The sequence below is a fragment of the Carettochelys insculpta genome, chromosome 3 (assembly GCF_033958435.1).
Source record: "Carettochelys insculpta isolate YL-2023 chromosome 3, ASM3395843v1, whole genome shotgun sequence".
Taxonomy (NCBI): domain Eukaryota; kingdom Metazoa; phylum Chordata; order Testudines; family Carettochelyidae; genus Carettochelys; species Carettochelys insculpta.
In genome coordinates, this window is record NC_134139.1 from 72,622,501 (window position 1) to 72,639,757 (window position 17,257).

Here is a 17,257-nt window from a genome sequence, read left to right on the forward strand (position 1 = left end):
TTGCCAGAGGCTAGTTCACCATACAGGATGTCTTTTGGAATCCTTCCATCATTCATCCTGTGGACGTGGCCAAGCCAGCGGAGTCGATGCTGCCTGAGGAGGGCGTGCATGGTTGGGATTCCAGCTTGCTCGAGGATGGCGGTGTTGGTCACTCTGTCCTTCCACGATATTCCAAGAATGCGTCTGAGGCAGCGCAAGTGGAAGACGTTCAGCCTCTTTTCCTGGAGGGCATACAGGGTCCAAGTCTCGCTGCCATAAAGGAGGGTGCTGAGGATGCAGGCTCTGTAGACTTGCATTTTGGTGTGAGTGTACAGCTTGTTGTTATTCCACACTCTCTTGCTGAGTCTGGACAGAGTTGTGGCTGCTTTTCCAATCCTCCTATTTAGCTCAGTGTCCAACGACAGGGTGTCAGTGATGGTGGACCCGAGGTAAACGAACTCGTGGACGACCTCTAACATATAGTTGTCAATGCTGATTGATGGGGATTCAGCAACATCCTGACTGAGTACGTTTGTCTTCTTTAGGCTGATGGTAAGCCCAAAGTCCTTGCACGCTTTGGAGAACTGATCCAGCAGTTTTTGAAGCTGGTCTTCTGTGTGAGACACTACAGCAGCATCGTCTGCGAACAGCATGTCTCTGGTGAGGACTTCTCGCACCTTAGACTTAGCTTTCAGCCTTGCAAGGTTAAACAGTTTCCCATCGGATCTTGTGTGCAGCAAGATGCCCTCTGTTGAAGATCCAAAGGCATGCTTCAGGAGGAGTGCGAAGAAGATCCCGAACAATGTCGGAGCAAGCATGCATCCTTGTTTGACGCCACTCCTGATTCTGAAAGCATCCGATAATGCGCCTTCATACTGGATGGTTCCTCTCATGTTTTTGTGGAACGACTGGATCATCTTGAGTAACCGTGGAGGACAGCCTATCTTGTGGAGCAGTTTGAACAGACCATCCCTGCTGACCAAGTCAAAGGCCTTGGTCAGGTCGATGAAGGCTATGTAGAGTGGCTTTCTCTCCTCCCTGCACTTCTCCTGCAGCTGTCTTAGAGAGAAGACCATGTCAACGGTAGACCTCTCTGCGCGGAATCCGCACCGCGATTCAGGGTACACCCTCTCAGCAATCTTCTGGAGTCTGCCAAGGATGACGCGAGCGAACAGTTTACCAGTGATGCTTAGGAGGGAGATTCCACGGTAGTTGTTGCAGTCGCTTCTGTCTCCTTTGTTCTTATACAACGTTACAATGTTAGCGTCGCGCATATTCTGTGGAAACTCACCCTCTTTCCAGTACAGGTACAGTAGGTCATGTAGGGATTCCAGGAGTGTGTCCACAGCACATTTGATTACCTCTGGTGGTATACCATCCTGACCAGGGGCCTTTCCTGCTGCAATGCTGTCGATGGCTCTCTTCAGTTCATCCACAGTTGGTTCTTGATCCAGTTCGTCCATTACCGGTAGGAGCTCGACAGCATCGAGGGCTGCGTAAAAACCCCCTTCCTGTTCCCTATTTATAGTATCAGAGCAGGTCACAAGGATCAAAGCAACAATTATTCAATTAAATACCCATTGTCTGGAAAATTGACATGGAAATTACCCAGCAGCTATGCTTATACTACAGCAGTTATTGTTGGAAGAGATCTTCTGATAAAATTTCTGTCAACAGAGTACAGCTACATGCAAAAGCGGATCGAAAGACCAATCTGCCCTGTTCACCGAGAGAGCCAGACAGGTTGGCTGCTGTCTTGACAGAATGGCCAACTGGAAGGTCAGCAAACAGGGCTGCCCAGTGAACTGGAAGCCCTGTCTGTCAAGGGAGGAACCCCCCGCTCCACCAGCTTTTACATGGCTTTTTTGTTGACAGAAACTGTTGAGAAAGGCTTTATTCCTCATTGCAGAGAGGCAGAACTCTGTTAGCATAAGTGCCGAGTTTTGTTGACAGACTGTCGATAAAAAGCATTTTGTGCATAGATGTTCTGTGAGTTTTGCCATTATTTCAAAGTGTTACAGCATCTCCATGCACTTCCAATGTAAGGCAAAACTGCACTTTACATGCAAATGGTATGGACACGGGTTGTAAAATTTGGTGCATCTTGGAGTTCTTGGAGTTCACATAGAAAAGTGGAATTGAAAGAGCTATCTAGCTTCATGATAATTTTTACAATGACAGTTTCAGTTATAACTCAAAATTCTTGTAAAAAACAACATATTAATATATGCTCTCATATTATCTTCTCTCATAAATGGCAATTCTCAATTGCTACAGCATTAAAGTAGTGCCTTGAGTCAGGTGAAAAGTAGTTAGAAGTGAATAATAATTTCCGTCAGCAAATATTTAAAAAGAACAAATATTTTAAAAGGTAATGTTCATAACCACCTGATCTGTGAAGAACAATATCACTAATACCTTTGAAGTCTATGTATTCATAAAGGCTACAAATCCGCTCAATCATATCTGGATATGAGCTGGCTTAAGTCTAACCAACTTGCAATATACATAACTCAGCTTTGCAAGTCTCTCCATACATGCATTTATCAATGTTGAAAAATTCTACCTGCTCGTTGCTATAGGACAACTAATTTTATTTTTATGACGGGCAAGTAAAATAAATCCTTCTTTTCTGCATCATCAATCATCATTGTAATGGGCAAACAATTAGATTTGTAAATGTGATAAATGTGAGGCACAGTGAATGAAAAACAAACAAACAAACAAACCCTTAGTGCTGGTTTGTAATTCTCCAGTTCAAATCTGAGTAGGCTTTGCTGTTTCAAGATATAAATTATCATTATTTCAACTTTTGAATAAAAAGCAGTTTTCTAGGATCTGCAAAATATTCATGCTATTTTTCAAGTAGCTTAAATTTTAAGGCCTAGTAATTATGTCAATGAGTGTTCATTGAACTAGTGTGACCAAAATGTGATTCCAGTTACTGAGCTAATCTTGATTGGATGGTATAGGGTCATTTTATATTATAGTAGAGCCCCGAGTAACGCATAGGTTGCATTCCTCGGCAACAACATGTAACTCAAATTTTGCACAAATCGAAAGGAGCCAGGAACCAGGCCTCTGCTTGCAGAGCTGGGAAACAATTCCCGTTAATGTAAGGAATGCACAAGTTGAAATCATGTATGGCCGGGGTCTATTGTATTCAATTTCACACACTCTTGTTATTCAAAGAGTAGAGGTTCCAGTAAGTGGACTCATTTACCTATGTAAGACTCATAATTTCTACTACACAGACGAAACATTTATTTAGCTACATTTTTAAAAATCTGTTTGCCAATGTTTTGGACACATGTAATAATAGTAAATATAGTAAATAATGTGTCCATCTGGACAGTTGCTTCCAGGAGTCTTACTAGATAGTCATCTCTCAGAGAAGCTATGCCTAGATGGCAGGGTTTTGTCAACAAAATGGCCATTTTGTGGAATATCCAGATTGCGACGCATGGAGCACTTTTGTTGACAGCCATACCCGACTCATCACAAAGAAGAACGCAGCTGTCGAGCAAGATCTTTCACCAAAATGAGGGTCTGGATCTTCTGGCGGTGGGGGTTGGGGTGGCTTCTGTCGACAGAAAAGGCCATGCAGGTGTCCTGGCTGACACACTGTTCACAGCTGTCAGTACTCTATGGTTCTTGTCTCTGGCCCTTCTTAAAGCCACAGGGAGCCCAGGGAACCCCATGTCAAGAAGCTGAGAGCATGCGAGCAGCAGAGCTATCATCTGCATCCCCCCATGCCCTCATGGCTGCACCCCTTGTGAGAACATTGCCAGATGGCAGAGGAGCAGGGCACTCAAGATCCACCTGGGCCCTCAAGAGAGTAGCCTCAGGGCTTCCAGGACTCTCCATGGAGCTGCAAGAGGAGGGCCTCCTCCTGGAGCAAGGCTGAGATTATGGCCCTTCTGGGCAAAGGAGGAAACCCTGCAGTAACCCAGAACCAGGCACTACTGCTGAGATCTATGATTGCATGGCCAATGTCTGGCTGAATAGGGCCATCCTTACCTCACCCTCGAGTGAGTGAGGGCTAAAGTAAAGAAATTGAGGCAGGGCTACATCCAGGCCTGGGACACCATGGGACTGTTGGAGGCAGAACCACCTCCTACCTGTACTACAGGGAGCTAACTCAGATCCTGGGTGGGATGTCACAGCCTGAGCCTTGACATGTGGCTTGAGGCCCCCCCTAGCAGAGCAGGAGCCCATGGAGGATGAGCAGCAATCAGAAGAGGGACAACCCCTGCAAGAGCTGGACTCTGAGGCAAGCTGGACCCCATCCCTGGCAGCCAGACTACCTCCTGGGCACACTCTGAGATTAGTGAAGATCCTTCTGGTGAGTGCTCTGTGTGTCACAGCCCTCAGGCCACAGGAGGCTCTCCTGCACCTTCCTGTCCTCCTGCTCAGCACCCTGGACCCCCACCTGGTCCCAAAGGCAACGTCCATGGTCCCTACCCCTGCCCCCAGTCTCTCATGCTTCCCCCCAAACCTGCTTTCCACCCAGATCCCACCAAGGCTGTGTCTACACGAGCCCCAAACTTCGAAATGGCCACGCAAATGGCCATTTCGAAGTTTACTAATGAAGCGCTGAAATGCATATTCAGCACTTCATTAGCATGCGGGGGGCTGTGGCACTTTGAAATTGATGCGCCTCGCCGCCGCGCGTCTCGTCCAGACGGGGCTCCTTTTCGAAAGGACCCCGCCTACTTCTAAATCCCCTTATTCCCATCAGCTCATGGGAATAAGGGGACTTCGAAGTAGGCAGGGTCCTTTCGAAAAGGAGCCCTGTCGGGACGAGACGAACAGTGGCGAGGCGCGTCAATTTTGAAGTGCCGCGGCCGCATGCATGCTAATGAAGTGCTGAATATGCATTTCAGCGCTTCATTAGTAAACTTCGAAATGGCCATTTGCGTGGCCAGTTCGAAGTTTGGGGCTCGTGTAGATGTAACCCAAAGCTCCTCCTTGTTCATACTTCCCCTTGGCCCCATCCCCACCCCAGACTAACAGGGGCCCCAAACTAGTGGCAGGAGGGGACCCTGAGGTTGATGCCACGTGGGGTCCCATTTCCCCTTGGGTTCACAGCCCACCTTGTTCTGAGGCCCACTATCCCCTGTCCCAAGCCCCCCATCCAAGCTCTGAGTTCCCCCACCCCCTGACCCAGGCCCCCCATCCAAGTTCTGAGGTCCCCCACCCCGTCCCATTCCCCTACTGTAAACAGTTCACAGATGGTTGTACATCACTTCTTTGCAAACAGCTTGGAATTGCACCACTTTTATTTTAAACATGTTTTTTTGTTTTGTTCAGTAAAATCCAATTAATTGTTCACCACACATATATCCATTGTTACTGTGTGGAGCTGAGGGGGAGGTGAGGGGACAAAGGGAGGGGTCGTGGGAGAGATGGGGTAGGGCTGTAGAGGACCCTGGGGGAGAGTTACTGGGGTCCTTGGGAGAACCTCTCCCTCAGGGCCTCCTGGATCCACATCCCTTTCTGATGGGCCCAAAAGATGGCAGCTGTGCTTGTCTCCTCATAGGTATGCCCCTTGTAGCCGGTGGCCACGCCACACCATGGGAGGAAGGCCTCTCTCTTTCCCTTCACAATGTTGTGATTCCCCACATACAGGCAGGCCAGCAGGCACTTTGAGGTGGCCGAACGTGCACTTGGCCTGCATCCTGGCTTGGGTCAGACGCTTGTTGAATAGTTCTCTGCTGGGATTCAACTTTCCTGTATGTGGCTTCATCAACCATGGCATGAGGGGGTAGTCCATGTTCCCCATGATGCACACTGGCATCTGCACATTCCCAACCACCAGCATACAGTGGGGGACGAACGTGCCTGCCTCCAGCACTCTGGTACAGGCTGGAATTGTGGAACACATGGGCATTGTGCACCCTGCCTGCCCACCCAATGTAAATGCCCGTGAACTGTCCACGATGGTTGACCAGGGACTGCAATACCACAGAGAAGCAGCCCTTCCAGTTGATATGCTTAGCCATGCGATGCTCCGGAGCGTAGATTGCGATTTGGGTCCCATCGATTGCTCCGACGCAGTTTGGGAACCCCAGAGCAGCAAATCCAGCCACCAGTCAGAACTGGTCAGAGTTTGGAGAGGTCTGCTGTCCCTTGCAGGTTAACCCACAGCAGGATCAGGGAATGGCTGTCTGGACAGGTCACTTTAAGTGCCTGTCTCTGCAGGGCTGCAGCACTGGCTCCTAGAGGGAACAGCTGACCTGCAACCCTGGCTAAGGTGGTTCCAGGTGGCAGTTTTGTTGAGCGACTGTCTGGGCTGTCTTTTGATGCACCTTGGTGTCTGGACATGCTCTGTCAACAGAAGTTTTGTTGCAGGACCTCTTCCAACACAGAACCCTGCAATCCAGACACAGCCGTGATTTCAGCTTTCAGCAGCCTCAGTAGCTGCTATGAAGAGCTATTTAAACAAATTTAACTGAAGTTGTAGAAGCTGGTGAGAGTTGCATTAACCATCCCCCCGCACTAATCATGAAATGGAAACACAAAGAACACAGCACATAGTCTTACAAATATTTCAAGCCTCCAGAAACAAAAAGGAGAGATTTTGTGTGACACATGGAGCTTATATAACCATACATAGATCAGGCAAAGAGATAGATCTAGTCCATTAATTTCCTAGAATAACAAATCTCAGATGAGAAGCAGAAAAAATGATTTCCTCTATGTACCACATATTACTATTGAGAGGGGTTTTCATTTTACAACTTCACAGAAAGAGTGAAACAGTCTCAGTTCAGTCCATAAATATGACCTTATTACTCCACTGTATTACTGTATATACACAGTCCATGATTCGGAGTACTGTATGTGAATTTTATCTATCATTTCCCAATTAAAGTAGCATCTCCAGGGCAGTGTTCTTCAGCCTTCTAATTCTTTTGATGAACCGGCCCTCTGAATCTCAAGAAACCTGTTGCTTCACTCATAATATTAAGTTCTGAAGACAGAGTTGGTGAGGTCTAGAGAGTTCAGTCTGAAAATCCCTGCATTAAGTAAGAAAAGTGATTGACAGTTTGTCACTGTGTGCAAATAAACAGGACTCTCTTGTGCCCTTCTATATGAGGGGAAAGTCACTGCATAATTTACACTATAATCATTTGCCTGTAAAATTGATTACATGGACAATGTAGCTGAGGGCGGTATTCTCTTTGCAGCTAAGAGCTGCTCACATCACACTTATTCACACAGATAAAGTGACTGGTAATGACTCACATTTCAGTTGCATTGATTTACTTAAACTATAACATAGTAACAAGTCCATTTCTATAGATCACTCAGTAATTAATTTGGAGCCAAATAGATGTCATTGAGATTGAGATTTTTGTGATGCAAACTGCAGTCTGCCAGCTGAAGAGTCACAAACAGCAAAATCATGGAACAATGTTTTTGTGGCTTACAGTCAAAAGCATGTCTAGCTATCTTGGACATTGTTGCATTTTGTGATCAAAATATCTTTAAAATAATGAGCATTGTGGGTGAAATGCTTAAACGCTGCATTAAGACTAAACAAATAAGGAAAAAATCAGCTCAGTCCTCACCTTATGTGGTTTAGCTGGGAGATGCATAATATTCATGGTTGTGGAGGAAATGAAGTATGCTAGATGTAAAAGCTCAGTGCAAGAATAACAGAACAAAACTTACAGTCAACCTTCATTATTTTCTTCAAAATACATATCTGAAGTATAAAGTCAGACTTCATGACTATCCTCTACTATCCTCTAGTCAACACAAAGTAAACTTTGCAATTTATGAACATTAGTACTGTCCTTGAGAAAAGGTTTCCCAGTCAGTTTGAAGTCATGCAGGGGATGACCCTAACTGAGCATTCCTTTAGCAAAAAACAAAAAGAGAAATGAAGCCTGATACCTGTTTGCCATTGTGGGTTACTGATGACAGAATAGTTCGTAGTGTCTTGAAACCCATTGCAATGTCAAGGAGATGAGCAGCAAAGAAAAAGTTGTTGTAATGGCCAAGGATTGACATAGTCATATACCAGGCTAGGTAAAGGAAAGACTATTAGAAACAAAGAAAGAAAGAAAGATGAGAGAATTACGATAGGAAAGAAGAAATAAAATATAGAGCTTTTGAGGAATAACCAGCCTTACTTTAATCACAAAGCAAAAGACAGGGATATATATTAGAACTCAATCTTGCCTCTCTGTTAGGCGTGGTAATTATTACAATTATGCCTGCTAGAACTGGTCAGAAATTTGCAGACATAACACTTTTTATCAGAAAATGCCAATTTGCCAAAAATGAAACTCTTCATAAGAAAGAATTAGTTTTGACAAATTGTTCAACTTGAAAATGTTTTGAAGAAATTAATTTCAAAATTCTCTTAACATCTAGTTTAAAAAATTTCTAACAAAAATGTTTTTCTGATTCCAAATTACTTTTCATTTAGAAATGTAAGCAAGTAACAGTAAATAAATAATAAAACAATTAAAATGGTTGAAACAGAAATAAAATATTTTGACATTATCAAAATAAATAGTTTTGATTGACCTGAACCATTTTTATTTATGGATTTTCAGTTTGCAAAATAATTGAGGACTTTATTTTCATACCAATTTAGAACATGAAAAAAATTGAGGAACCAGAGAAATTTTATGGGCTAGGAAAGCCAATTCCCATGCAGCTCAAATATTTGAATCTCTCATGTTTAAGGAGAAGTAACCTCAGAACAAGTTTGAAAACAAGTGGATATTTATGAAGTAAGTTTGGGTTTGTCAGGGTTTTAATTTTTTTATTCTTAATTCTATTGCTGCAGGTATTTGTGTGTGAATAAGAGCTTACAACTCCACAACTCAACTACATACAACTTCACACCATTTCACTCTGAAATGGTCAAGGTGATAATTTCACCCTAATAGTCAGCAAGCAGAGGGAATATGAGGGAAGAAATATTTATCATAGTTGGCAAAGGAGGTAATAAAAAGTATGAGAAGTATACAAATAAATAGAGGTGAAGGAGGAATTCCAATTTATCATTGGTTATGCTGCTTCATTGGTTTACCTTCAGTTTCGCATCAAACTAACCACCACATTTGATTTTTTCACAATGATTTTCCATTAGTAGATGTGGTTTTATTACCAGAAAATGACACACAAAACCTTACAGCCCTCTTCTCTGCGCTCATTTAGTCCTTTCAATTTATGGTGGAATCCAGCATCTATATAGCCTCTAGATTCAAGAATCTTTCCAGTCCTTAATCAGAGTTTACAACTCTCCCTTCAGGCTCTCAGTCCAATGTAGCCCTCCTGGATGGAACACTCTTTTCCCCTTCAGGGGTCTCAGCCTGGGACTGCAGGAAAACTGTCATTGACCCCGTGCACAGTAAGCTCCCACTCCAAACATAGGCCCAGCAGGCCTTCTTCTTAGTCACCAGCTTCACATCCTTTGCATTCATCCCCTTCACTTGGGAAGGTGAACGACCTCTAGGATGGCTGAGACAGAGTCCTAATCCTCAAAGGTCAAGCTGACGCTGTGACAAAATACAATTTGAATGTTTGATATATGGAAAGGTTGGAGGGGCTTTCTCACATGTAATACATCACATTATGTGCTTACATCAAGAGCTACCAGCGTAAATCCAGAGTAACTCTGCTGAAGTCAAGATTAACTGATCTGTACCACCGGACTATCCAGTTACTCCCTCCTCAAACCCTATGCCACCAACACTTCCAGATATATCCAAGATACCAACAACTTCCTGAGGAAATTACAAAACATCGGAAAAGTTCCTGATAAGGCCATCCTTACCACAATGGATGTAGAGGCTCTGTACACTAATATTCCACATAAAGACGGAGTACAAGCAATCAGAAATACCATCCCTGATGCCACCACAGCCAATCTGGTGTCTGACCTCTGTAACTTTGTTCTCACACACAATCGTTTCCGATTTGGAGCCAATTTATACCTCCAGATTAGTGGAACTGCTATGGGCACCCGCATGGCCCCACAATATGCTAATATATTTATGGCTGACCTGGAACAACGATTCCTCAGCTCTCGTCCCCTATTACCCCTCCTCTACTTGAAATACATTGATGACATCTTTATGATTTGGACCCATGGTACAGAGACTCTAGAAGAATTCCACAGAGACTTTAACAATCTACACCCCACCATCAACTTATGCCTTGATTACAACATGCAAGAGATACATTTCCTGGACACTACAGTACTAATCAAGGATGGCCTGATCAGTACCACACTGTACCGAAAACCTACTGATCGCTGTACTTACCTATACCCTTCTAGCTTCCATCCTGCACACATGACTAGATCCATTGTTTACAGTCAAGCTCTTAGATACAATCACATTTGCTCTGATCCAACTGACAGAGACCAAAAACTACAAGATCTTTACCAAATTTTCATAAACCTGAATTACCCACCAGGAGAAGTAAAAAAACAAATTGACAGGGCCACACGAATACCCAGAGACCAGCTACTCCAAGATCGGCCCAAAAAAGCCAAGAACAGAACACCACTGGTCATCACCTACAGCCCCCAACTCAGACCACTGCAACAAATTATTAAAGACCCAACCTATCCTTAATCAGGATGCCACACTCCAGAAGGCCCTGGGTGACATGCCTGTTCTCTCCTACAGACAACCTCCCAACCTTATGAGGATCCTCACTTACAGCCACAGTCTATACCCCAGGAATACCAGTCTTGGAACCTTTCCCTGCAACAAAGCCCGCTGCCAGCTTTGTCCACATATCTTCTCTGGAAATACCATCACTGGACCTAACCAGGTTACTCACAGAATCACGGGCACTTTCTCGTGCTCCTCTACTAACATCATATATGCCATCATGTGCCAACAATGCCCAGATGCTTTGTATATTGGACAGACTTCTAACTCCCTTAGACAAAGGGTTAATGGGCACAAAACAGACATCAAAACACTCCAGATCCACAAACCAGTTAGTCAACACATTAATGGAATGGGGCATTCTATTAATAACCTAAAGGTATGTGTGTTACTGAAAAAGAATTTTCGCACTGTTTTTCAAAGGGAAGCAGCCGAGCTGGCTTTTATATTCAAATTCGACACATCAACACATGGTTTAAACCAGGACGGGAACTTTCTGAGTCACTATAGGGGCTCGTCTGCATATTTGGCTTAATCTAATTCTTGACCTTCCCCCCCAACCCCTCCACTCTCTGATTTGCTCACCTTGATTATCTTTTTCTGATTTGTCCTCCTTGCTTACTGTTTTTGGTTCTCTGTGCCTTAAATATTGAGTCTGTTCTGGTCTGGCTATGGTCTGAAGAAGTGGGTCTGTCCCATGAAAGCTCACCTTACAAACTATTTTGCTAGTCTTTAAAGTGCTACTTGACTGCTTTTTGTTTTGATAGTGTATAGACTAGCACGGCTTCCTCTCTGTTACTGATCTGTACTTGTTCTAGTAGCTCAGAGTGGCTTTGCACATAAAATAGAAACAGATCTCAGTCTGAGATGAGACATCACGATTAAAGCTGATACTCACACCATAGCTCAGCTTAATTATTTTCTCATTTTCACAAAATACCACACACAAATTGTCACAAGTTTTGTGCACAGCTAAGGGGCACAAAAACAAATCAGATGAGGAGTCAAGTGAACTCTGCAGACTTCAAGGGAGTTTCTGCCAATTTTTACCTGTGTAACTAAGAAGTGAGCTTAGCTGCCTAAGTGTACAGGTGAGGCCCCTCATCAAATTAGATTACCAGGAGCATACAAAAATACTCAGGTCTCATATATTTTAACCTATTCCTCATGCTTGGAATTCTGGTTTATTTTATTACATATGTCATAAAATGAACTTACATTATCAGTGAAAACAACTCCTAATTTCCACATCTGATACTTTACATCAATGGAGTTTAGCCTGCAAAAAAGCAGATAGATGTAGAAAGCTCAGTGGGAAATCACACAGCATCCATTTACCCCAAGTGTGTTATCCTGCAGGTATAATATGCTACAATTGTCCTGGTTATCCTTATGCAGAAAGAAATAACTGAATTCACGGTGTGTGGTTCCTATCTGAAACAGAAGCAGGAAAATGTTTAGAGAAACAGACCTCCCCTGTGTTTGTCATAGTGAAATCAGGAATGATGGCAGTTGAAAGAAAGGGGAATAAAGATATTAGAAATGAAGCTGGGAAATTGGTGAGGGAGGAAGATGGTAGCCTTTATTCACAGAGGTGAGAAAATTTAGAACGTTTAACAACAATGGTAGCAGTGACAAAAATGAATGCCATTGCTGTGACTATGGATTAGATTGAGGGGTGGGTCAAGAAATGGTTCATGGACTGAATGGAGTTCACCAGGGTTAGTCCCTGGCAGACCACCAGACACTATTTAATTGAGCACCTGCTCATGGGAATAAGGAACTTCGAAGTGCCGCGGCCGCCCACATGGTAATGAGGTGCTGAATATGTATTTCATAAGTAAACTTCAAAATGGCCATTTGCATGGCAATTTCGAAGTTTTTGGCTAGTGTAGACGTAGCCCACATAAGACAAATTAAGCAATGTTTCAAAGACTAGACATTCCGTTTCCTAGATTATACAGCACTGATGGCATTGTCTATTAACCACATGTAATTTTTTCACTTGTTTTTGAAATTGGAATGCAGGGTGTACCACACTGTACATTCTTCCTGCCAGACTAGAACCGCATGAACCATCACATGAAGATAATGAAATTTCCAGCACAGCTATCATAAGATCTTATTAAAACAATGGCAATATTATGCAAATACTAAAATAACAAAATAAATCCATAGCCATAAAATAACTTGCTGTCCTATAAATGCTCTGCTTACTATACTTCTAACTTCTGTTTGTCCATGCCTTTCACGAAATCAAGAAAATTTTTCATCTACAAAAGAAGCACAGCCAGAACACTGAAAGCTAAAAGACAAAAATCAAATGCTTGATTTTAATTTATATGAGAAAATAGAAGGAAGTACTTACACAGCAGATAAGGAGCTGTCTTTCTTTGGTTTCTTTTTTTCCCGGGCATCGCTAAAATCCAGAGCAGCCTTGTCCATTCCTAATAACTCACTGATTCTCTCCCGGCCATAGAACTCTCCATATTTATCCATAACCTAAAGGTTGGAAGATTGTGCCACGCAAATCAGTGCAGGGAGGGGAGAAGATGGTAATATTTTTATTATTCTCATTTTTTAAAAATTATTAAATAAGATACAATTAATTACATATTAAACTAAATTACATATTAAGCTAAGTTACTCTATATTTATTACTGCTGGTTGCAAAAATATTAATTTATATTTTTAACTATAAAAGGAACAATTATATAGCATTACCTTTCTTTTAACAAACTTGTCCCAGTAGTTGTTAGGAAAAGATCTGAAAAATTTAGATGAGAAATGATACTTTGGAGGATTATCAGTAGACTGAATAGCATTAACAATAGTGAGTAAGAGAAAGTGTCTTGTAATAAGTAAAAGTGTCTTAGTCTGGTCTTGTAATAAACAGAGAAATTCCTGTGGAAGGCAACGTTCCCCTATATATGGGTTCCAGAATCATTGTTGGAAAGTGATGTAGCATTCCTTTATCTGCAAGGTTAAACTAATCAAATACAGACTGTAACTAGCTGGCAATTAAAATGGTGCTATAAACATGATGGTAGTATTCACCCTGTCTAATAGGTGGAGTCCTATGAGGCTTGATCTTTCCCCATCAACATTAAGTCATTAGAGAACACTGTGATATGCTATGGGATCACTTAATATTGTAATTTTTATCCATACTACCACCACGATCACTGACCAGACACTGAACAAACACTGAGCAAAAAGACAGTTTTGCAGTTGTTTTTTTTTTGGGGTGGGATGGCAGAGCGTCTCCTAAGCCTGAAGGGCAGCGTGGGACAAAGATGTATTTTTGAAAATTGACCAAAGGGAGATAGAGACATTATTAGCTGATTGGAATGGGAACAGGCATTTCAGTATTGAGTGAGATTTATGGATTGATGGTGAAGACATCTTAAAAGTAAAGACCAGCAGCTTGCATTTGATGTGATAGAGGAGGACAGGTGTGGGGCAGAAGGGTGACATGGTCAAAGCAACAGGACAAGAGAAGGCTCCATAACACATAATCTTGACATAAGTAGGGTAAGATTGCATATTTTAAGTAAAAAAAGAGAAAAAAAAAGGCTGTTGCAGATACTGAGATGATAGTTCCTGGATAGTATTCATGTGGAGACAGCTGAGGTAGATGTCCCAGTGCACAGGACAGCTGATAAACCCCTGGTGGAGGAGGAGATAGATCAGGGTGGATACTGGAAGCTTGTTACTTCTAGCAGTAGGCAGTGTTCCACCCCCTACTCAGAACCCTCCCACCGTGGTACTAGGAAACCATTACGCTGTACTTGATACAGGAGACAATGAATCACCCTGTACAGCAGAGGAGAAGCCTCATACCTCCAAGGCTGGGAAGTCTGCTGCCACCACTGCAAGGAGGAAACGTAGAGTAGTGGTGGTCAGGGACTCTCTTCTGAGGGGGACGGAGGTATCTATCTGTCGCCCTGACATTTCATCTTGGGAGGTATGCTGCCTGCTGGGGGCCTGTATCCAAGACGTTATGGAGGCGTTGTCAAGGAGTATCCGGCCCTCTGACTACTATCCCATGCTTCTCATTCATGTGGTCACTAATGATACTGTGAGGTGTGACACTGAGCAGGTCAAGAGTGATTTCAGGGCTCTCGGGGCATGGGTGAGGGCGTTTGGGGCATAGGTGGTATTCTCCTCTATCCTGCCTGTCAGTGGTAGGGGCCCAGGCAGAGACAGGTGCATCCTAGAGGTGAATGCCTGGTTTCAAACAAGGTGTCGCCAGGAAGGCTTTCGCTTCCTCAACCATGGGATGCTATTCCAGGAAGGACCGCAAGGCAGAGATGGCGTTCACCTTTCGAGGAGGGGAAATACCATATTTGGACACAGACGGGCTAACCTAGTGAGGAGGACTAGGGCAGGGGAGCAAAGCCCACAGGTAAGTGGAGAACATGGAAACTTGGGAGATGGGTCAGAAATGGGAGGGAGCATGGGCAACAATGTCAGAGTAAAAAGAGGGTCAGGGCAAGATCAAATCAATATCTTAGATGCCTGTATAAAAATGGAAGAAGTATGGGTAATAAGCAGGAAGAACTGGAAGTGCTAATAAATAAATACAACTATGACATCGCTGGCATCACGGAAACTTGGTGGGATAATACACATGATTGGTATGTTGGTATTGAAGGGTACAGCCTGCTTAGGAAGGACATACAGGGAAGAAAGTGGGGAGGTGTTGCCTTATATATTAAAAATGTACACACTGAGGTGGAGATGGACATGTTGAGAGTCTCTGGGTTAGACTAAGAGGGGTAAAAAACAAGGGTGATGTCCTGCTAGGAGTCTACTACAGGCCGCCTACCCAGGTGGAAGAGGTGGATAAGGCTTTTTTTAAACTAACAAAGTCATGCAGAGCCCCGGAGTTGGCAGTGATGGGGGACTTCAACTATCCAGATATATGCTGGGAAACTAATACAGTGGGGCACAGACTATCCAGTAAGTTCTTGGACTGCACTGGAGACAATTTTTTATTCCAAAAGGCTGAAAAAGCTACCCCAGGGAGGAAGCTGTTCTAGATTTGATTTTAACAAATAGGGAGGAATTGGTAGAGGACTTGAAAGTGGAAGGCAGCTTGGGTGAAAGTGATCATGAAATCACAGAGTTCACAATTCTAAGGAAGGGAAGAAGGGAAAACAGCAAAATAGAGATAATGGATTTCAAGAGGGCAGATTTTGGTAAATTCAGAGAGCTGGTAGGTAAGGTCCCATCGGAAGCAAAACTGAGGGGAAAAACAGCTGAGGAGAGTTGGCAGTTTTTCAAAGGGACATTATTAAGGGCCCAAAAGCAAGCTATCCTGCTGCGTAGGAAAGATAAAAAATATGGCAAAAAAATGCCTTGGCTTAACCAGGAGATCTTGCATGATCTCCAAATAAAAAAGGAATAAAAAAAATGGAAACAATACAAGAATGCAGGAGCAAGATTAGAAAGGCTAATGCACAAAATGAGCTCAAACTAGCTACAGGCATAAAGGGAAACAATAAGGTTTTTTTATAAATACATTAAAAACAAGAGGAAGACCAGAGACAGGGTAGGGCCGTTGCTCAGTGAGGAAGGAGAAACAGTAACAGGGAACTTGGAAATGGCAGAGGTGCTTAATGACTCTTTGTTTTGGTCTTCACTGAGAAGTCTGATGAAGGAATGCCTAACATAGTGAATGCTAGTGGGAAAGGGGTAGGGTTAGAAGTTTAAAAAGAACAAGTTAAAAATCACTTGGAAAAATTAGATGTCTGCAAGTCACCAGGGCCTGATGAAATGCATCCTAGAATACTCAAGAAGCTGATTGAGGAGGTATCTGAGCCTTTAGCTATCATCTTTGGAAAATTATGGGAGACAGGAGAGATTCCAGAAAAGTGTAAACGGGCAAATATAGTGCCCATTTATAAAAAGGGGAATAAGAATAACCCAGGAAACTGCAGGCCAGTCAGCTTAACTTCTGTGCCAGGAAAGATAATGGGGCAGGTAATTAAAGAAATCATCTGCAAGCACTTGGAAGGTGGAAAGGTGATAGGGAACAGCTAGCATGGATTTGTAAAGAACAAATCATGCCAAACCACTCTGATAGCTTTCTTTGGTAGGCTAACGAGCCTTGTGGATAGGGGAGAAGTGGTAGACCTAGACTTTAGTAAAGCATTTGATCTGGTCTCGCATGATAGTCTTATAAAAAAACTAGGCAAATACAATTTAGATGAGGCTACTGTAAAGTGGGTGCATAACTGGCTGGATAACCATACTCAGAGAGTAGTTCTTAATGGTTCTCAATCCTTCTGGAAAAGTATAACAAGTGGGGTTCCGCAGGTGTCTGTTTTAGGACCGGTTCTGTTCAATATCTTCATCAACGATTTAGATATTGGCATAGAAAGTACGCTTATTATGTTTGCAGATGATACCAAGCTGGGAGGGGTTGCAACTGCTTTGGAGGACAGGGTCGTAATTCAAAATGATCTGGATAAATTGGAGAAATGGTGTGAGGTAAACAGGATGAAGTTTAATAAGGACAAATGCAAAGTGCTCCACTTGGGAAGGAACAATCAGTTTCACAAATACAGAATGGGGAGAGACTGTCTAGGAATGACTACAGCAGAAAGGGATCTAGGGGTTAT

General features: G+C 43.1%; 1 protein-coding gene across 13 annotated transcripts in view; it reads right to left on the bottom strand.

Annotated features, from left to right (window-relative positions):
* The window catches only part of RYR2 (ryanodine receptor 2), a 975,983-nt gene that overhangs the window by 22,166 nt on the left and 936,560 nt on the right, over nt 1–17,257 (bottom strand). For 12 of the 13 annotated variants that reach the window (XM_074990102.1, XM_074990110.1, XM_074990109.1 and 9 more), the window contains 4 exons: nt 13,353–13,395; nt 12,997–13,130; nt 11,847–11,907; nt 7,885–8,031 (listed from right to left, as the gene is read on the bottom strand). In XM_074990102.1, the coding sequence (XP_074846203.1) occupies nt 7,885–8,031; nt 11,847–11,907; nt 12,997–13,130; nt 13,353–13,395 (385 nt within the window). The remainder of the gene's footprint in view (nt 1–7,884; nt 8,032–11,846; nt 11,908–12,996; nt 13,131–13,352; nt 13,396–17,257) is intronic. The other variant, XM_074990105.1, reaches the window with a different exon arrangement.